The sequence below is a fragment of the Danio rerio genome, chromosome 18 (genome assembly GCF_052040795.2).
Source record: "Danio rerio strain M-AB ecotype USA chromosome 18, GRCz13ab, whole genome shotgun sequence".
Lineage (NCBI taxonomy): Eukaryota > Metazoa > Chordata > Actinopteri > Cypriniformes > Danionidae > Danio > Danio rerio.
This window is the reverse complement of record NC_141038.1, coordinates 45,272,972-45,294,051: the sequence shown is the minus strand read 5'-3', so window position 1 is coordinate 45,294,051 and position 21,080 is coordinate 45,272,972. Positions and strand designations below refer to the sequence as shown.

The 21,080-nt window shown below is 38.0% G+C and overlaps 2 protein-coding genes across 11 annotated transcripts in view; one reads left to right on the top strand and one right to left on the bottom strand.

The window, feature by feature from the left end:
- cntn5 (contactin 5) overlaps positions 1-7,421 on the top strand; it is a 444,657-nt gene extending 437,236 nt beyond the window's left edge. For 7 of the 8 annotated variants that reach the window (XM_087291634.1, XM_087291631.1, XM_087291630.1 and 4 more), the window contains one exon: positions 6,497-7,421. In XM_087291634.1, the coding sequence (XP_087147760.1) occupies positions 6,497-6,600 (104 nt within the window). In that variant the 3' untranslated portion in view covers positions 6,601-7,421. 8 annotated transcript variants of the gene reach the window in all.
- A 6,410-nt stretch (positions 7,422-13,831) lies between these two features.
- The window catches only part of LOC147832916 (uncharacterized), a 74,580-nt gene continuing 67,331 nt past the window's right edge, over positions 13,832-21,080 (bottom strand). The window contains exon 3 of one of the 3 annotated variants that reach the window (XR_015515230.1): positions 13,832-15,401. Coding sequence is in view for 1 of the 3 variants with exons in the window: in XM_087293399.1 (XP_087149525.1) it covers positions 15,391-15,401 (11 nt within the window). In the remaining 2 variants the exon portion in view is untranslated. The remainder of the gene's footprint in view (positions 15,402-21,080) is intronic. The other 2 variants (XR_015515232.1, XM_087293399.1) reach the window with 2 other exon arrangements.

Sequence of the window (21,080 nt, the reverse complement as noted above, 5' to 3'; positions counted from 1 at the left end):
CTAAGGTGTTCTTGATCTTAATTTAATAAATTCCAAACAAGTGACCAATTTATTCACTATCAGACTAATTTGTGTCTTTAACTACAGTAGCAGTACTTGATTACTTTGATTACAGTAGAATACAGCAAATTCATAAAATGCAGTAAGTTACTGTAAACGTTTTAAACTCTGCTATGGTTTAGAGACATAAAAACACAAAATTTATCTTATGGAAGAGTCGGTACAGACTACAAAAACATTTGAATGCATTTTAATTATATTCTGAATGTTGTATTTATTTTTATGATTTTTATGATTTTTATTTAATTTTTTACTGGAGACATAATCAAATAGGCTAAACTATAGACTATAAAATAGACTATAAATTGAGCATTGCTATTATAATCCGAGTCTATCATATTCTTTAGATTGCTGGTGAACTACACATATTACACTAAGGAACTACAATTCCCATGATGCCGTTTCACACACAACTGTTCACCACTCATGACATCACACACAGCCGAATTACATCATCTGGACTGCTTATACACCCAGGGCTTGACATTAACACCCGCCAACCCGCATAGATTTCACCGGACAGACACTCCCACTAGCCACTTTGGCTGGATGAAAACAATTTCCCTGGATAATAATTCTTAAAAGCAGGGTTCGATAATAAGGATGGTCCAATATGCATGCAAAGGCGATCTTAGAATTGAGAAGAAGCATAACTGACAAAAAAAAAAAAAAGATCCTTTCGCTTTAACCATTCTTTTAACAGATTATTCATAATACTATAAAACTATGACCCATTTGCTCATGATTATTGTGCAAGCTCATACACGACACACAAAAAGTGAAATGAATGAGGAGGCATGTGGAGATAACGCAAAATCTAAATCAAGTAATTTTAGCATTTCAAAGTCATATTTATGTGTATAAAATATATTTTCCCAAACAACAAAATTGTGGCTAGTGAAAATGGTGAGTGGCTAGTAATGTTGACTACTAGCCACAGTGGCTGCTGATCAAAAAAGTTAGTGTCTAGCCCTGTATACACCACACATACACCAGTTCAGAGTCTTTGTTTGCAGTCATCATGTTTTAGATTTGGTTGCTATTTGTTTTTGCCTGACGTGTCTTGATCTTAATTTAATCAATTCCAAATGAGTGACAAATTTATTCACCAACAGACTTTTTTCTATCTTCAACTACAGTAGCAGTACTTGATTACTTTGATTACTGTAGAATACTTCAAATTCCTAAAATGCAGTAAGTTACTGTAAAGGTTTTAAACTTACCAACAATGCAGTGCATATTACAGTAGTGACCTAAAAAGAATGTATGTGATAATTTACTTTTTTTTTTTTTGTTGCTGTAAATAACTGTAAAATTGTGGCAGTCAAACATTGTATGTTATTCAGTAGGTTGAATGAAATCTGTTTTTTTATTGTATTTTTTTTTATGTGAACTGCCGCAGCACAAACATGATCTGCTATGGTTCCGAGAAATAATAACACAAAGATGATCTTATGTTGGAGTCGGCAAAGACTACAATAACAACTGAATCCATTTTAATCACATTCTGAATGCTTTATTTATTATTATTATTATTATTATTATTATTATTATTATTAGTGGAGAAATAGTCTGTTAGACTCAGCATTGCTATTATAGTCTGTGCCCCTTTTACACTAACACGTTTTAGTTTTAAAACAGCGTTTTAGAATCGATCCACGTTCACACTAGCATTTCTGAACAAATCTCCGTCCACACTACACAGATAAAAAAACCCACATCACATGACTACACACACAGACACTCTGTCATGCACTACAGCGTATGCGCACGTCTGAGCTCCAGGCAATCAGCGGGTGCTTTTTGAGCAGATCAGAGCAGCGCATGTCAGACAGTTCATCAAGGATCTCAAGGATTTCATCTCATTATAGTTGCTAAACGTGATATTTAACTCATCTTGTCTCTATCCAATGGTCTTTTGAATCTATTACTTGTTCTCAGGTAACACCTTTTGGCTGAGCGCAAAGATAAGTTAATATATTAGTGTAACCATGTACACTGATTCTGCTGATTGTTTGTCTTTATTTCCTATTTTATATAAGCTTATTGTATGTTACACTTTTAATAATGGCCATTTTTGAATATTAAAACTGATATTCAGCAAAAGAGAGGGTATGTTTCTTTTTTTTCCAAAGAAAATGAATGGAGGCAGTTATGTTATCCGCTTGTTAAGTGGTGACGTGTTTGTGACGTATGTAATACTGTTTCCGGGTCCAAGCCGCCATTCATTTGAGTGGAGAAATCATTCATTTATGATCACGTTTTATTTCTATCACACATTAAAGTTAATTTTACATAAAATCATAGTGTACACAACAATCTCTGGGCTTGCTGCATAACAAATACCAAAAATGTAACAATTTCTAAAAAAATTTATAACTTTCTGGCCATCGGATATTAGGCATGGACATATATACTGCGATCGTGATTTTCGAAAGCATTAAATCGCTTTGTAAACGTTTATTATTACCATTGCATGAGTCTCCCCATTCAGTTGAATAGAGCGCTTGGACACGGCAGCCGCTTCGCGTGACGTCACACTTAACAAGCGGATAATAAGTGGATAGGATTCGTTTTTTATAAATATGTATACAGTGAAGATGACGGTCATATAAATATGTAGCTAAACGATGCCTCAAAATTTTTGTGTCTGTTAAGTCAGTATCAAAATGAAAATAGTTTCCTTTTAATTGTTATGATAGTGAAACAACGTAGCCAGTTTAATGCGAACTGCTCTATTAAGTATACTGTTCCCTTTGAAGATTCACCCGATGTGTCTTCAGGAGTTTGTTTTCTATTTCAAACTTGCGAAGTCTGAACTTAAAGAAACGGTGCATGACTGAAATTTGTGCACTTAATATTAATGAAAAAGCCTTTATCAGATCGGCGAATATCTGCAGCCACAGCTCCATTTTCAGAAGTCTCCACTCCATCCACGCTGACACTGAGCTGTAGCATTTAAAAACCAAAACAGCCTCTTCAATGTTTTCAAAAAAAAAAAATAGCTGTTTTCTGGGATTTAAGTGTGGAGGGAAGGACTAACCGTAGCAAAAGTCATGCGTTGTAAAACTAAAACGTATTCATGTAAATGGGGCCAGTGTCTGTCACATGCTTTGGCTCAGTGAATGTTGTTGGCAGAGCTGCGATATAAGTAAAACGCTATTGGCTATTTTCTGAAAAAGGAGCAGCTTTTTGATCTGCTCCACCCTGTTTTTTGTGTTTGAGTTGAAATGCCATAACACACCGTAGAAAGCAGCACATTCCAAGACACTTCAGGGGAGCTTTAAGAGATGTGTACATATGGCAGCAGGCTTGACTGCTTTCACTTAATTCCTCTTTAATTACATTCGCTACGTACACCTACACAGCCAATTAAGTTTCTACTATCAAAGGGAAAGACGAATTTTAAGTTTGCCGTCATTATCCTACCAGGACTAATGGGCCATTGTAGAGCAAACTCGTTTTATTTTTTTGTATTCACAAGAACTGTTTTCTTTCCATCTGTAATTATAATGCTTGCAGAGAAGCTCTGTGGCTCTCACTTTTTCTTCTGCACAACTTTGTTTGGTTTATTCCGCTCAAACCTCTGTAAAGTTGCTCAGACTGCCTTCCAACTTTAATTTTTTTCTCTTCTTAAGCCTCGTTCACACATACAAGAACAATCAGCATTTTCACAAATGCAAAAACAGCCAAAAACACTGTATTATGTATGCCAGGACATTATTTGATGGCAGCATTTTCAAAAACGTCCACTTTGAAACCAACCATTTCATTGCCAAAAATGAGGTATATGTGAAAACAGACAGACAAAATATATTTATAGTTTTCTAGTCTGTTGTTTTCTTGTACAGTTGAAGCCAGAATTATTAGCCCACCCCCCCCCCCCCCCCCTTGAATTTTTGTTTTCTTTTTAAAATATTTTCCAAATTATGTTTAACAGAGCAAGGAAATTTTCATGGTATGTCTGATAATGTTTATTTCTTCAGGAGAAAGTCTAATTGGTTTTATTTCAGCTAGAATAAAAGCAGTTATAATTTTTTAACACCGTTTTAAGGACAAAATTTTTAGCCCCTTTAAGCATTTTCTTGTCCGATAGTCTACAGAACAAACCATTGTTATACAGTAACTTGCCTAATTACCCTAACCTGCCTTGTTAACCTATTTAACCTAGTTAAGACTTTAAATGTCACTTTAAGCCATATAGAAGTGTCTTAAAAATGTCTAGTCAACTATTATTTACTGTCATCGTGGCAAAGATAATCTTAATCAGTAAATAGAAATGAGTTATTGAAACTATTATGTTTAGAAATGTGCAGAAAAAATATTATCTTCGTTAAGCAGAAATTGGAGGAAAAATGAACAGGGGGGCTAATAATTCTGACTTCAACTGTACATGATTTAATTCAAGCTCATATCCAACTTATCGGCGAAAACTGCTCTGTAGCAGTATGTGCTTTGTACTTTTGGTTCATGCACAATAGTCAATGAGAGGTGTCGTTATTGCACACAGCACGTACTTACATTTTCATTAACACATCTACTATTAGCAGCTTTAGGATGATTGCTAACAGCACACTGCTGCAAGAGTGTTTAGAACTGCTATTACTGCTAATTAAAGAATGAAATTGGCCTTTAAACTGACTTACTTGATCTGTTCGATGGTCTAATGGGTATTTTGTGTACATTTTAACCGCTCAGGTTAAATGATTGGCTAATGCAATCTATGACATGCAAACCAACTCTTTGGCAAGGTCTCAGTTGTTCTTGAAAAAACAAATAGCAATACTGTATATTTCCACAACCCACATTTGAACCAATGGCATACAGTTCATTAAGAAAGTATTCATAGTGCTTCACTTTTTCCACATTTTTTTATGCTACTGCCTTATATAAATGGATTACATTTTTTCCCTCCAAATTCTACAAACAACACCCCAAAATAACAATATGAATTTTTTTTTTAATCGCTGCAAATTTATTAAAAATGAAAAAAATCTGAAAAATCACATGTGCATAAGTATTCAAATCCTTTGCTCAATACTTTGTTGATGCACCTTTGGCAGCAATTACAGTCTCAAGTCTTTTGAATATGATGCTACAAGCTTGGCACACCTGTCATTGGAAATTTTTGCTCATTCCACTTTGCAGTACCTTTCAAGCTCTATCAGGTTGGATGGGAAGTGAAGGTGTACAGCCATTTTCTCTCCAGTGATATTCAATAGGATTTAGGTCTGGGCTCTGGCTGGGCCACTCAAGGACATTCACCGAGTTCTTGTGAACCCACTTCATTGATATTTTAGGCGTGTGCTTTGGGTCATTGTCCTGCTGGAAGATAAACTGTCGCCCCAGTCTGTAATCAAGAGCACTCTGAAGCAGGTTTTCATTCAGGATGTCTCTGTACATTTCTGCATTCATCTTTCATTCTATCCTGACTAGTCTTCCAGTTCCTGCTGCAGAAAAACATCCCCAGAGCATGATGATGCTGCCACCACCATGCTTCACTGTAGGGATGGTATTAGCCTTGTGATGAGCCTGGTTTTTTTCTAACGCCTGGTATTCACTCCAAAGAGTTCCATTTTAGTCTCGTCAGACCAGATAATTTAGTTTCTTATGGTCTGAGAGTCCTTCAGATGCTTTTTGGCAAATTCCAGGCAGGGAGTGGCTTCCGTCTGGCCACTCTACCATACAGGCCTGATTGGTGGATTGCTGCACAGATGGTTGTCCTTCTGTAAGGTTCTCCTCTCTCCACAGAAGAACGCTGGAGCTCAGACAGTGTTACCATTGGGTTATTAATCACCTCCCTGACTAAGGCCCTTCTCTCCTGATCACTTAGATGGCTGGCCAGCTGTAGGAAGAGTCCTGGTGGTTCCAAACATCTTGTCAGGATGATGGAGGCCACTGTGCTTATTGGAACTTCAGAGCAGCAGAATTTTTTTGTTACCTTCCCCAGCCTTTGTCTTCATGCTTGGTTTGAGCTTTGACATGCACTGTCAACCCTGGGACCTTATATAGACAGGTGTATGCCTTTTCAAATTATGTCCAATCAACTGAATTGACCACAGGTGAACTCCAATTAAGCTGCTGAAACAGAGTGGAAACAGAATGTACCTGAGCTCAATTTAGAGCTTCACGGCAAAGGCTGTGAATACTGATGTACATGTGATTTTTCAGGTTTTTTATTTTAAAAAAATTGCAACAATTTCAAAAAAAATCTTTTTTTTCACATTGTCATTATGAGGTATTGTTTGTAGAGTTTTGAGGAAATAAATGAATTTAATCCTTTTTTGAATGAAGTTGTAAGATAAACATTGTGGTAAAAGTGAAGCGCTATGAATACTTTTCGGATGCACTGTACATATCTGCATACAGATACAATATCTAAATTGCCTCTTTTTGCATACACATCTAATTTGCCTTTTTTTATTTTCTCTTCCAGGCGTGCGTGCAAAGAATGGGCAGCTCTCTGTCCAGAATTCACCTCCAGGCTTGGCATGGACTGCTCTTTTCCTGTCATTAATGGTGCCTTCTTTTCCCTTGTGAGGCTACTGAGTCATGTACTGTTCCTTTAAAACTTTCCTCCGCCTTCCTTCTAACAACCACACCCACTCACCTTCCCGTCTGAAGGGGATGGGCTCTCGCTCCTCCACACAGACTGCCTGCTTCGGCCTGTACCATCAACAGGACCTATGGGCCAGCCAAAGGGATGTGCTTCTTTTCCAAGGATCAAGAAATGCCTCGACTTTTTTTATTTTACTTCCTTCCTTTCTAGGTTTTTCTTTGGGATATCATTGTAGTGTTGTGCTGTACAAAGTGCAGAGAGACAGTTGTTTGAAATCTCCATGAATCCGTTTTTTTTAGGGACTGTCATCTGGAAGCTGCTAAGGCACCCGATGCGTCCCTTTACTGCATCCATTTGACCCTTTGGCTGTCCGACAAGCAACGCAGAGTAAGCTCAGTAGAAATAAGTGCATTGTTTTCTTAATAACAAGAGGAGAGTGTGGAGACTACGCAGACAAAAAAACAAACATTTTTTATAGTGCCGAAAATCTTACTATTTCCAGACTTGCTTTTTGTACATTGTGTTACCTTTAGAGAATCAAAAAAAAGCAAAACAAAAAACATGTGGAACAGTGGTGTGTTTCGGTCGGCTGCGTCCAAGTTTTTGAACGTCTGTTTTCATTTTTTTGTTACATTCGGTGGGTTTTGAGAACTAGCAGGGTTGCTGGGCAACAGTGAATCTGTCTGGACGAACCAGAGATAAAGGGTTTGGACTCAACTTGTCGTGCCCAAACACCTCTGTAGACAAAAACCAAGGCTGATCTGTAACAGTTGAAATAAATGTGATGTATATTTTTAAAAAAGGCCTCTGGTGTGTGTGTGTTCTAGGTGAAGAAGGCAGTGGAAGGTCTCTTGAATTGATTACGATCGATTCGCTGTATCAACAAAGTTTGTAGGGCACAGAATTGAGTTTGGAGAGAATTGTATTGCTCAAGAATGACTCCGTCCTCCAAGGTTTCAATGGTAAGTGTCTGGGTAAGTGAGTCATTACACAATGCATTTGCAGTGATTGGATCACAACCATCACATTAAAGTCGGATGTAAATGTAGCCTGGATCCTGAAACAGTATTCCGGATGGTTTCAGACTACAGGAATGTATAATACAGGGGTTGTGCTACAAATAATCACTATCCATCATTTTGAAACATTTCCTATCGGTTTTATGTGATAATTGGGATTTTAAATATGATATTGTTGGATCTTCTGTGGTAGGAGCTCTTTTCATTACTGTGTTGCGGGTTCTTGCCACTTTCTTTTTTATTCAACTCTTTAAATGCTAAGCAGAGATAAAGCGCCATGCTTTTTCGATCTGGTCACCTGAGTTAATGATCAATATCCCATGAATTATTCCACTGGACCACTTTTGGAAACTCACCACTAAATCCTGACTTACTATCCAAGTCTATTTCCATAGATGTACTTTAAAACTTTCTCTTATTCTTCTTGGCATCTGAACCTTTTCAAATCAGTTTCTATGAAAATGTTTCACAGATAGAAAACAAAATAGAGGCTAAAATGACAGAAGCAGTTTAAGTTATCTGGAGCTCAAGCTTCGAAGCTAGCTTGATCCTACCTTTGACATACAGTATAGTAATCAGTTAATGCTAAAGAGCAATACAGTGCTAACCACTGAGCCACCCAACTGACAAGTAGCTAGGTGGCGCAGTAGGTAGTGCTGTTGCCTCACAGCAAGAAAGTCGCTGGTTCGAGCCTTGGGTAGGTCACTTGGCAATTCTGTGTGGATGTTTTCCGTGGGTTTCCTCTGGGTGCTCCGGTTTCCCTTACAGCCCAAAGACAGTGTATGAGTGTGTATGGATGTTTCCCAGAGATGGGTTGCAGCTGGAAGTGCATCCGCTGTGTAAATTATGTCCTGGATAAGTTGGTGATTCATTCTGCTGTGACGACCACAGATTAATAAAGTGACTAAGCCGAAAAAGAAAATGAATGAAGTAGCTGTGTGTAATGCTGTGTAAAAAGATTGCCTGCTATTCGTCCAAACAATGAGAGTGAAGCATCAAATATGCAAATATGAACATTAACCCAGGGTTAAGTGTAATGCACAGCGTAAAACATCTGTTAATGAATACCCAGGGTTATTTTTTCAACCCTAGGTATTCGGGATGTTAACCTACGCTTTTTATGTCATCTATTCGGTTCAATTCGATATCTCGGTGCATCACGGTGCATTGACAGTGCATTCCATACTCAATTTTTTTCTTCAAAACACAATCATTTTAAAAAAATTTAAGCTAGAAATATTTATTTATTGTTTGTTATTCAATTTTGGCCCTTAATACAAGCAGTCAGATATATGAACTCTATCTTTCGTTTTACCTGCTCAAAGAAAACCCCTTTTTTTGAATGTTTTAAACAAAACTCCAATACAAGCACAGAAGACGTTTTGTCTTACACACCAATGATTGGTCATTGTCTTCACCCGCTTAACAGAAAGGGCTGCGATTGGCTTTAGAAATCAAAGCGCTGTTAACCGATGAGTAGGGCCTGATGGAATCTGCGGACATTTTTTGAAATTTTGTTAAAAATCTACAGATTTATGCGGAATTATTTTGGGAGTATCATAACTAAAAACTTAATATATGAAATGAAAAAATAATACATTTTAACTTTTATTTAATGTGTACCATGCAAATACAATTAGATCCAATTTATTTGGCAAACAAAGTGAGCCTCACATATCTACTGAAAAACAGAAAATATTACTTTACACACTGTATATTAAATAAATCACATGAATATGTTCATATATCGTCAATAATATTACTGTAATTAATTTACAAACTGCATAAATATAAATTTACACACATTTACACAAGTAAATAAACAGAATCAATGATGGGCTAAAAATCAGCGGAAATCTGTGTAATTCTGCGCACGCAGATTCCATGCTGGTCTACTCATGAGTGACACTGATAGAACAGCCGCAGTTACAGTCTATACGCGCATAATACGCGGTTAACACAGGTAATCCATAATAGACACAGTGGAGAAAACTTGCACCTCAGGCACACTCATGTCTGGATCCACAAGTATCGCTTTAACAGCCAAAAAGGAGAGGACGCCAGTGGGTCAAATGTCCTAAGTAAAAGAGAGAGAGAGAGAGGCAGAGATGGAGTTTTACAGCTTTTCTCCCAAGTAGTGAAATAGGGGCTCGTGTGCTGTGCCTTCTTCAGTGTCAATGAAAGACTTTCCAGCAAACTCACAAGCAGTTGAATTGTGCATAATTATCTACCTTTTAGGTAGTAGGAGCATTTTATTTACTCGCCCTCGCCTCCTTCGCCATAGTTTTCTACTGTGACATCGTGCATAGGAGATAAATGATGTCAGTATGTTATAAATGGTTATGATCTCTTACTGAATCGATTTCGAATTGTCCCCATCTGCATCACGGTGCATCAAAGAAACAATTAATTGTGACACCCCTACTAGGTATAGAGTTAAAAATGTGAAATGTGTTTACAAATAACTCAGGAATCTGTTTATTTGGGACTAGGATGGCCCAAGATGAACAATTTCATGTGCGGAAAGCCTTTATCAGTGAAACAGTATTGCTTTATTGTGGAAGTTAACAGAGTCATCATATTAGAAACCTCGGTTTGATTGTTGTTAACACAGGTAATCCATAATAGACACAGTGGAGAAAACTTGCACCTCAGGCACACTCATGTCTGGATCCACAAGTATCGCTTTAACAGCCAAGCTGAGAGGATGCCAGTGGGTCAAATGTCCTAAATGAGAGAGAGAGAGAGAGAGAGAGACAGGCAGAGATGGAGTTTTACAGCATTTCTCCCAAGTAGTGAAATAGGGGCTCGTGTGCTGTGCCTTCTTCAGTGTCATCGAAAGACTTTCCAGCAAACTCACAAGCAGTTGAATTGTGCATAATTATCTACCTTTTAGGTAGTAGGAGCATTTTATTTACTCGCCCTCGCCTCCTTCGCCATAGTTTTCTACTGCGACATCGTGCATAGGAGATAAATAATGTCAGTACATTATATAAACGGTTATGATCTCTTACTGAATCAATATCGAATTGTCCCCATCTGCATCGCGGTGCATCAAAGAAACAATTAATTTTGACACCCCTACTAGGTATAGAGTTAAAAATGTGAAATGTGTTTACAAATAACTCTGGAATCTGTTTATTTGGGGCTAGGATGGCCCAAGATGAACAATTTCATGTGCAGAAAGCCTTTATGAGTGAAACAGTAATGCTTTATTGTGGAAGTTAACAGAGTCATCATATTAGAAACCTCGGTTTGATTGTTGTTAAAATTGCAAAGCATTCAAAATTAACAAATTCATTGAAAAGAACTTAGAGAAATGAACGCATCATTTGCACAAGAATATAAACAGGAAAATTTAAAGCTTAAGCCATCGAAACAATGGAAAATTGGTTGAGCGTCTGTTTTATTATGCCCTCAAATTGCTTTATCCCCAATTGCTTTATTCTAAAATAAAAGTATTGATTTCTTTCCTGATTATTCATTGTTTCAGAGCACTCAGGGCATGATAATAAATCCTGTAGGTGTTCCCCTCATGCATTGGATTCTTGCTGCATTGTGCAAAGGCTACTACAAGGTCTTGTACCAGGACTCCCTATAATTTTGGCCAACACAGCCTCATTCTGAAAACATAGCCCTATATATGTTTCTGGAGATCACGAATTATGCATGGCTGCATTTAAAACTTTAAAACAAATGTTATGCGGCGGTAAGACGGTATTACTTTTCTTGCTTACCAGCTGATGTTTACCTGCATGTGGATGGCTTTTCCATTGTTGCCAGTTTGTCCTGTAGCTCGATGTGTACGTCGGCAGACTTGAGATGCAGAGCAGAGTTGACCACGAAACGGGGTTCGAGTCTGGTGAAGAATAGTTCCAGAATACAGGTAAGATAAAAACAGAATGCAAAAATAAAATAAACAAGTAAATAACAGGGTGAGAATGTGGTAAAATCTGAAAACTTGTCAGAAAAAAAGGACTTTTCTTTGTCTGGATTGCTTTTCAAAACACTGAGGTTGGGTTGAGGGAAGGGGTTAGTCAGTGCTTTTTAAAATACTATTGGTTGGTTTAGGGAGAGGGGAGGGTGGAGGGATTGGTCAATTGGTCAGTCAATCGACAGACGCCTCTGGTGGACCTATGCGATAAGAGCTGGCGTGAAGAGAACTCGTGAGAGAAATTTGAGATCTGACAAAACATACACAGCCGCCTCTGGTGGATTCACAAAATGTGGTTTATTTCTAAACAAGTTTAGAGATGATCACGCGCTTATGATTGAACACAGCTGGTACCGCATCAGCTCCTAATATTTGCACCAATCAGATGAATAATGACACACTTTAAATTACTAGAGCTCTCTACTCCAGTCATCTTCGTCTTGAAAAATCTCCCCTTCCACCCCTACTCCTCCCCTTCTCTGATAGGGCAGCACGGTGGCCCAGTGGATAGCTCTGTTGCCTCACAGCAAGAACGCCGCTGGTTTGTCCCTCTTCAAGCCGGTTAGAGTTTCTGTGCGGAGTTTGCATGTTCTTCTCATGTTTCGCATGGGTTTTCCCCAGGTTCTCCCCAGGTAAATTGACTACTTCAAAATATCATCCTAAGGCAACTCTTAGTCAGATATATCTCAGCAGTTCACAAATAGGGGAGTTCCTGAGACCTACCTGAGCTCAAACTCTCCTCTCGCACTTTAAGTGAGAGGGAGCCCCGGGCTCAAGGACATTCCGAGCTCAGGGCTCTCTTCCGGGACAGCATGTCAAACACACTTTATTATCAATCATCAGCAAGGTGTGAACTCTTGAAAACAAAGACTGCAAAAAATGTAGCTCCTGGGACGTATTTTCCTCTCTCCAGAAATGTATATAGTGGTACATAATGGGAATAAAGCTGGCTTGGTTTTGGCATCAGTGTAGATTGTCTTCAGACTTGTTCTCAAAGCCTCTAAACATCTCCACCTCCTGAGATTTTTGGTCAGATATCCACTTTCTAAGATCTACTTGAAGGAATAAGTGTCATCTTTTACTCGCCCTTGTGACGTTCCACTTTTCTTTAATTAGAGAAAAAAATGAAGCCTTCGGGACATGTCCTCAAACCCATAATGCTGGCATGACAGACTTTATTGATCCCCTAGGTGAAATCGACGTGCAAAATAGCAGCCCCTATAAATAGTAAAGCCAAAAAGTTCCTCTATACACACCGGGTGCAATTCAACCGGTCACCGTGAGACAGAACAATGGCAATTATACATGCATTAGCTGCTAATTTGGATGTTTCTATGCATAAACGTGATTTATCCGTGTTTGTGAGGGGGTCTGCTTTGAACCATGAATTTTGCAGTGTTTTTATCTCTTGCTGAACAACACTGGGTGCTTCTACATGGACGCTAATGTGGCAACCTTTAATTATTCATGCAACACCTGTCTATGTCAGTGCATCTGATTTATGGTAATGGATTATCTACCCCGCAAAGAGGGCCGCATGTTTCCGAGAGCCCAGAGATGTGGTGTCAGCAATTAGAACACACTCTCCCAGCAGGCATGTGAGGCATGGATAGTCTGGGAGGGAGAGGAAAGTGAGAGCTAAGCCATGGAGGGATGCTCTTCAGCCACTCATCAGAGCCTGGCATCTGAAGCAGATGTTATATGAATAGGACTAATGCTCTCTAAGAGCTTTTAACCATCGGGAGGTTTTTCTGTGTATGTGTCTGTTGGGATGGACAATGAAGTGCTCAACTGGCTCCGAAGCAGTAGTTTGCATGAACAATGAAAATTCTGTCATCATTGATTCTGGAGACAAAATCATTTTTTCACTATGAAATATTTGCAATGCCCTCTAATAAAATTGGCACCCTTGGTAAATACGAGCAATGAAAATGCCTAGCATCAGGGCAACAATTAGGAAAACCCAGTCAACTGATATGAATTAGCTTGAATGAGGATGTGTGTCTGTTTTTTCTTCAGTTCGCTGTTAGGATGGTAGTTCCAGAGGCCATTTTTTCCATGAATCACAGCTGATGAGTAGAAGTTGAACTTGATAGTTGGGTCTTGGAATTCAAAAGTCTTAAAAAACTGTAGTCTAGCACAGTGTTTCCCAACTGGTGGGTCGTGACCCAAAAGTGGGTCCCAGGAACATTTTCAGTGGGTTGCGGTGTGTGTGGTCAATAAAAAAAACAAAAGTTTAGATTTTAGCTTATATTTAGCTTATACTGGACTTTTATTTTGAAATGCACACACGACAACCGTACCGTTTGACATGTGAAATTTTATTTCATTATACCAAGAACTATATCGAAGTTCAAGTACAACCCTGAATATGTAAAGTATGGATTTACATATATTGTTGACAAAAAAGGCTTAAAACCTCATTGTGTCATATGTAGTGAGGTGCTCTCACAAGAGAGCTTGAAACCTTCTAAACTAAAACGACATTCAGAAACCAAACATATCAGTTGCAAGGTGTAACGACGGGGAGTGACACCAACAACAGAAGTTTGGATCCACGTGCAGGTTTATTTGAATAGTCAGGCAAGCAGTGGTCAATACCGGCAAACAGATGTATGAGGGCAATCCAGAGTCACAGTCCAATACAGGCTAAAAGTCAGAAAGGCAGGCGGCAGGCAAAGACAAAGAGGCTAACAAGGCTAACGGTCGGTACACAAGATAACAAGACAGGGAAAACGCGTTGTATTGTCACCTTACAGATAAACAAGACTCGGCCAAATGAAGGGGTGAATGTGTGGCTTAAATAGTGTGTGTTAATCAGTCTCTGAAAGTCCTCAGGTGTGCAAATGTAATCAAGCTAAATGAGTGAGCAGGCGTGAGTGTCTAGGAGAAGTGCATGTATGCATATGTAGTCCAGAAGAAGGCAGATATGTAGTTTTATGAGTGAGTGTTTACCAGCGACATCTGGTGGTTGTTCGCTGGTGAACATGACAAGGACAAACCTGTGGACGATTTTCTAAGACGACTCCCAAAAGCTAAGGTCATCACAAAAGTGCATATATTTTGTTAAATGACAGCAATAAAGTATTGTTTATTTGTAAGTCTTGGTGATTTTCTTATGATTTATCTGTCACTACTTGTGCACATTAACAAATAAATACTAATTAATTATAATTCCTAAAATTATATTATAGTTCCTAAAAATTTGGGTCGCAGCTTGATGACCATGTAAAATGTGGGTCCCATGGTCATACCAGTTGAAAACCACTGGTCTAGCATCACTATGAGTTGTTTGAAAGAAACTATTTTGATCCCAAAACAACCAATTTTGTTAATACTTTTCGATTTTTGAAAAGCCTTTACTTGTCACATACACTTTTACATGCAGTGAAATTGGACCCCCGACCAATACACAAGCATGACACATTTCAGGGAAGACAGGTCAGACAAGAAGTAGCTTTAAGAAAGAGGAATTCAGATACATTAAGGAAGGGGAAGGTGAAAAAAATCCCCAATCAGATTGTCGTAGAAGTAGGGCAGTGTGAGACAGAGGGGGAAAAAAGCCCCAGCACAATGTGGATGTGGGATGTGGATATAGTAGATAAAAACTGGTCCTGCAGCCAGGGGGTGCTGGTCACAGACCCGCCTACCCAGACCGGTGGGTTAAAGCACACAAACATGGAGGGCCGGCAGTTTGAGACCCCTGCTGTAGAGTCTCACAAGTGTCCTTGGAACAAGGAGCAGCAATGTTGTGCGTCTTCTTATCTTCCTCTCCGGGGAAGTTGTTTGTCTCCAGCCAAGGCTGTCTAGCAGGAGAGTCACAGGGACGCTGAAAGAGAAGAAAAAGTTTTTAATTTGGATTAATATCTGCCAATTTTGCAGATATCTAATGTCCGTCATTTATTAATGATCTATTAACTAGTTATTATGGATAGTTATTCTATAGTGTGACCATTCATTCATTCATTTTCTTTTCGGCTGTTATGTATTTGTGTTATTTGTGCTCTGTTTTGTCTATCTCTCTCTCTGTTCTCCCATATCTGCTTTCATTATTCTCAGGTTCTGTTCATTGGTTTATTCAGCTGTCAATCATTTCCTCCCCGGTTACGTCACTCTTACGTCACATCCAATAAGCAAAGACCACCCGTCATAAAAGCACCCGCCAGACCACTCACCAGCCCCTTAACTTCTCATCCCTTGTCTTTTTCCGCTTGTTTCTGTGTTCGTGTGATGCGTTTGCGTTTATTTTGTTGTTGCTTGTTTCTGTGTGCACGTTATACATCCGCTATTCGTATATCATTCCATTTCTCCGTTTACGTTGTTTACCAGGCTTGGGCGAAGCGGACAGGTACGAAGGTCACGTGACATACATTTTGCAACACTTAGGACTACTCTTCTGTATAGTACATTAGGTTAGGGGCGAGCGCCACCCCTTTTTGGATAGATAGATAGATAGATAGATAGATAGATAGATAGATAGATAGATAGATAGATAGATAGATAGATAGATAGATAGATAGATAGATAGATAGATAGATAGATAGATAGATAGATAGATAGATGATGGATGGATGGATGGATGGATGGATGGATGGATGGATGGATGGATGGATGGATGCTTCTGGGAAGTTAGATTTAGTTTGGTTTTTGTTCTTTTAATTTATTTAGCGCTGCCCGCGTCCCTTCTGCCAGCTCTCCTGTTTCTTTCCGTCTTTGTATTTTGTATTTTGTTGTATGTATTGTAAATAGTATATTTTTGCTTTACTTACTTTTTCTTTATATTCGATTAACTCGTTGTTTTTTGTTCACTTTTGGGAATTGTAAATAAAAGCACATATTTTCGGTATTACTTTGGTTGTCTTTTGCACTTATTCACTGTTTGTATAAATATATTTTAATTACCCATAAATGTCAAACCCCACCATCCCCTAGACTAACATCAGGGGTTTGTTGTCCACACACACTCATTCACACACACACACACACTTATACACTACGGACAATTTAGCCTACCCAATTTACCTGTACCGCATGTCTTTGGACTGTGGGGGAAACCGGAGCACCCAGAGGAAACCCACACGAACACAGGGAGAGCATGCAAACTCCACACAAAAACGCCAAGGCTCGAACCTGTTGCTGTGAGGGGACAGCACAACCTGTGCCACTGCGTTGCCCAGTGTTACCAAAAAAGGCATATTTAAAAGGTTTTATTTCCTGTTGACAAAAATAACATTTCCAATCCATTTCCACATGACGAAGACTCAGTAAATCGATGTAGATAATCTGAGAAACATTGTAATTGCAAGCAGACACAAGATACAGTAGTGTGGCGCTTGTGCTTGTGAATTAAACTGGCATCATTTGAATATGCAGATTTAATCAGGATATGGCAATCAATTTTTCTGTTGTTGTTGTTGTTGTTTTTTTTCAGGCTTATTAGATGAAAGTTTTCTGTTTGTGACCTCCTTCCATGAGCAGTTTGGATGGTGGCATCCGCTGTACTTCAATCCCCGGTCAGCATGGGGTTTGCATAATACTGATGTGTTCTACGGGAGAATAGGAGTTACTGATGCAAAGCGATGTAATTATCCAGTCATCAGGCGAGCCGGCAGGTGGGCAGACCTCTGAGCTTTAGATGTGGAATGACGTGCGGGCTGCATTAGCTGTGTGCCAGTGCTCAGACGTGTGACATATAGCATGTGTCTCAAAGGGTAAACTCCATAGAGAGAGTTTTATCAGTACACAGGCACACTTTTGAAGAAAATTTAGGCTTGGAAGTAGTGATTTATGTGTATTGGCAGCCTGATCTCATGAGGAAACATAACTATTTTACATGTTCTCAGAATATTTGTGCAAATTTAAAGGATTTAATTCATATGAAAGAGTTAGATTTTAAAAAAGGAGGCATGTCCCATAAAACCCAAACATCATTGGGGATAGGCAAATCATACTAATATGCATGAGTGAGATCATAAAAATTTATATGAAATAGACACTAAATCTAAACGTTATAAACTGTAGTGCCATTGCGTTAATAATGAAGATACGCATATATGAAATTGAGGTAAAAAACAATCCAGAAATCAGTTTAAATCTGCTTGTAGGAGGATTAGAACCAGCTCCAACTGTAGAACCACAGGGATTGAACCATTAAATACAATATAAGATTTATTTTTTATGAAACACACAGATTTGAAAGTTTTATGCTGGAACTATGGTAACGTTTAGTTAATACTAGCACTGATTATAGTCAATATTCAAATCGACTTGTGTGTGTACATATATATATATATATATATATATATATATATATATATATATATATATATATATATATATATACACATATATTTATATATATATATTTATATATTTATATATATATATATATATATATATATATATATATATATATATATATATATATATATATATATATGTATATATATACACAACAGTTCTGTCTGGTTCTTGAATCTGATTATTTGATAGCCATGCAATATTTTGCCAGTAACATCACACAAAGGCCTCTTCACCCTTCACCTCTGTGTATTACTCCGTCCACATATAGCAAGCAACAAGCAGAGATGCTACAGTTTGACAAATACTCCTGCTGTTGGACAACAAAATGAACTTTTGAGGCTTTTTAGTCGAGAATGTAGTTGTTTAGATTGCAACTATGCAGTTTATTTGAAAGAATAGTGCCTATTTAAAATATTTAACAATTTGTGAGAGCTTGTCGACGGCCAAAGACGGTTGACGTTGTCTATCCACAAGATGGTGCCAGTACCGTATAATAAGCCCTTGCTCAGTGTGTTCTCTTGAGTGCTAGTAAAAAGCTGAAAAAAGGAAGTCTTGTGGTTTTTATGGTGGACCGGATAGAGTCAATAAGAAGCTGCGAATAAGAAGCTGGATTTAGCCTTGTCCCTCCTTATCGCAAACACAACAGCAGTCTGGTGAGAAATCTCTGTAGACGGATGTCATTTCATGTCACGTTCAGCTTTATAATCTTAAAATGTGAACAAAATTTGCTGTTTTGTCATCACATTAAGGGGGTCACATACCAGAAGCGCCGCTTTACATTACACTATAGTGAATCATTCAAATACTAGGTCTAAAGTTACGTTGGTGAATTAGTAACGGTTGTTCTGACGTCAGCTGCAGATGTGAATGAATGGCGGAAGAAAGTAGTTCCTAATACAAAAGGGTTTTAGACTAGAATACACAGTACAGTTACGCTCTTATTGCCACATTAGATCGTTATGATAACATGATATATGCCTTCAGTGATTTCCTGGAGATAAAAACCTCAAAACAATGCAACTGGAATAAATACAGCAGTCGCGATCGTCTGATCTCAGATGAACCAAATAGAATTGCAATTGCGCCTTAGTATCTGTCTTTTAACTTCCTGTAAGGATCATTTCTGAGTATGGATAAAATAAAATAAAATAAAATAAAATATAAACATTTTTATAAAGAATTTTTTGGAGAGTAATATTTTTCTTTCTTTTTGTGCATATTAATCCATGTTAAAGAAAAACAAACCACAAATTAAATTACTTCAATATTATATTTTTTTCTTATTGATTCAAAACTAATTAAAGTTCAGTTTCAATACAGAGGAACCAAAACAAAACATGTACCGGTTAAATGATTTGTTGATGATTTGATTCATAACTTCCTGATGAAATTTTACAAGGAACATAGTTCTCCAAGTATATTCATAAGTGTACACTCATTGCCCATTAGCAAATGTTTCTGTTAAAAGAAGATCCTATATGACACAGAGTGCTCTTCATAGGGCACGTGTGAGTGTTTTTTTTTATTTTTTTTATTTATTTTTTTTGCTGAGGAAGAGCATGTCAAATCATTTATATATGTATGAGATTCCATTAGTTAAGATGCTGTTTGTGCAAAAAAAAGTCCATTAGATAAGAGACAGTGAGTTAGCTAACTAAGTTTTTAAATAATTACTCAAACAGTGTGTAGCCTAACTTCAGGTATTTGCTCACCGTTCCAGCTCTCATTTGTTCTTGAACGTAATAAACAAAGTTCAGCTTTAAAAAATCCCCTCTCACAAAGCCACATGGGGTAGTGTGTCCAATCTGTCTCTGTCATGAAAGATTTATATTTGAGTAGACTCTTCTAATGAGAAATGTCAGCAGGGAAGTCCACACTGCATGTGTAAATACATGGGAACAATTTAACATGTGTGGCTAATGTCTGCTGGGTTTCAGGGAGGGATTTCAGTCGCCTGATAACATGAGCCCATCTGTCCGGTGCTAAAGTCCTGTTCTGCCATTCTTTGTGTCAAAAAGCAACTTTCTGGAAGCCTCTTCATTATTTCTTATTACAAGATGTCCGTAGGGTCTCAAAATGTATTGTAAGTTGTAAAATCAAGAGAATTTTAAGGCTCTTTAATAGACGACGACCTATTATGCCCCTTTGGACAAGATGCACAATGCCAGCAGGCACACAAAATCATACAGTAATTTAGGTTAATATTAAGGTCTTGATATAGGGTGACCAAAATTCTATGTTGCCTTGGCAGGTGACCAAAATACAATGTCGAGCCAGCATCTTAAATCAACATCATATTGATGAAAAATACTATTAATACTACTAATTTATTAAATCAAAATCCAATGTCTGACAGACGTCATAGTGGTAACATTCACATAACGTCAGGCTGTAACATCATTAGACATCGATATTCCGTTGCTTTTAGGTTGCGTTGGAAAGTGACCAAAATTCAACGTCTGTCTTTAGTCAAGCTTAGTCAGGCTCAATCACTCACTCATTGAGAGAGCATACTGCGAGGAAACAGTCGGCTTGCACTCATCATCATCAGGTCTGTTTTTTCACAGCAGATGAGTCAGTGTACTGTTCTAGTAACTGAATAACTCAGAATATAGGTTTATTTCGAGTCAGAGGGGGTATCCAGTATGTTTAAAAGTAAGTAATTAAGTACTTACTGAACACCCAAACCGTTTTACACTTAGAAGATCCGGTTAAAACAAACAATTCATTCGTGAATCGCCCTTCATCACTACAGACAGTCAGAAACAGAAACAATGGCAGGCCACAGACTTATATTTTTGCAATAGATTCTTGTTATTTTGAACTTGAATAAAACAGCGTTTCTATCCAACAAGTCAAAGCGAACAAAATCGTCACTTTCTGATTAACTGGCATCAAATATAAACAGTAAAAACTAAATTTGTTGAGGTAGGAGAAGCTGCGTGAATCTCTTCCTCATTTAATAAACAACTTGTGCCACAGAAGATGATGCTGAAATACAATGAACGCGCGCTGGCATTTAAAGGCATGAGACGTGAAGCACAGATGCTCTTGACAGTTAAGGAGGTAAATCAATAATATAATAACACTAATACTTTAACGGTTAGGGCATTTTAGAATGACCAAAACAACATTTCAGATGTTTTACAATGAGTTTAGCCTGCTGGTTTGTCCATTCACAGACATTTTTATCACCTTATGATCT